An 891-nucleotide genomic window follows, 5' to 3' on the forward strand; every position below is an offset into this window, starting at 1 on the left:
AGGTGGTGCCGGAGCGCCGCGGGAGCGGCCGGGAGGGGACGGCGGGCGGGAACGGGCCCGCGGCCGGGAACGGGCCCGCGGCCGGGAACGGGCCCGCGGCCGTGGCAGCGCCGTGCCGTGGGATGGAGTTCACGTCTTCCCCGGTAGTTGTGTGGCATTGTGTTTTGGTTTTAGCATGAGAATAATGGTGATGTTGCAGAGCGGAGCTGCGCAGAGTTCAGCTCTTCACAGTGCCCTGCCAGGAGAGGCGGCGGCGCGCAGGAGCTGGGAGGGGACAGGACCAGCACAGCCGACCCAGATGGCCAGAGGGCTGTCACACACTGCGCAGTGACAGCGGCCGGGGGCTGCCGCCCGGGGACTGCCCCATGAACTGCAGCACGCGCTGCCGGGCGGAACGCCGCACCGAGCCGCACTGAGAGGGCTCTGCCGCCCGGAGGCAGCAGGAGGAGGAGGAGGCGGCGGGCGCGGGGCCGCCCATCTCCCGCCCACTGCGGCCCGCCCAGGGCCTGCCCGCGCCGCCCGGGGCCGGCTCCGCAGCGGCGGCGATTGCTGCAGCCGCCGCCCGTGCAGTGCCGGCGCCGATGCCTCCTGCAGCGGCCGCGGGGGGAAGATGGCGCCGTCCCACGTCCTCAAGTGCTGTCAGAAGGTGCTGGCCTGGGTGCCCGTGGCCTTCATCGCCCTGGTCGTGGCCTGGTCCTACTACGCCTACGTGGTGGAGCTGTGTGTGTGTGAGTGCGGGGACGGAGGGCGGGCGGGCTGAGAGCCGGGCGGGGGATCCCGCGCCGCCCTCCTGGGAACACTGCCCCGCGGTACGGCACTGAGGAGCCCCGAGGGGTCACTTTTCCCTCGGGCTTTCGTTCGGAGCGGTCTCGTTCTCCCTCCCTCTCCCCC

General features: G+C 72.8%; 1 protein-coding gene across 1 annotated transcript in view; it reads left to right on the forward strand.

Annotated features, from left to right (window-relative positions):
* The window catches only part of ZDHHC20 (zinc finger DHHC-type containing 20), a 45,981-nt gene continuing 45,575 nt past the window's right edge, over window positions 486-891 (forward strand). The window contains exon 1 of the mRNA XM_021379572.1: window positions 486-728. Within this exon, the coding sequence (XP_021235247.1) occupies window positions 611-728 (118 nt within the window). The 5' untranslated portion in view covers window positions 486-610. The remainder of the gene's footprint in view (window positions 729-891) is intronic.

Source organism: Numida meleagris, chromosome 1 (genome assembly GCF_002078875.1).
Source record: "Numida meleagris isolate 19003 breed g44 Domestic line chromosome 1, NumMel1.0, whole genome shotgun sequence".
Taxonomy (NCBI): domain Eukaryota; kingdom Metazoa; phylum Chordata; class Aves; order Galliformes; family Numididae; genus Numida; species Numida meleagris.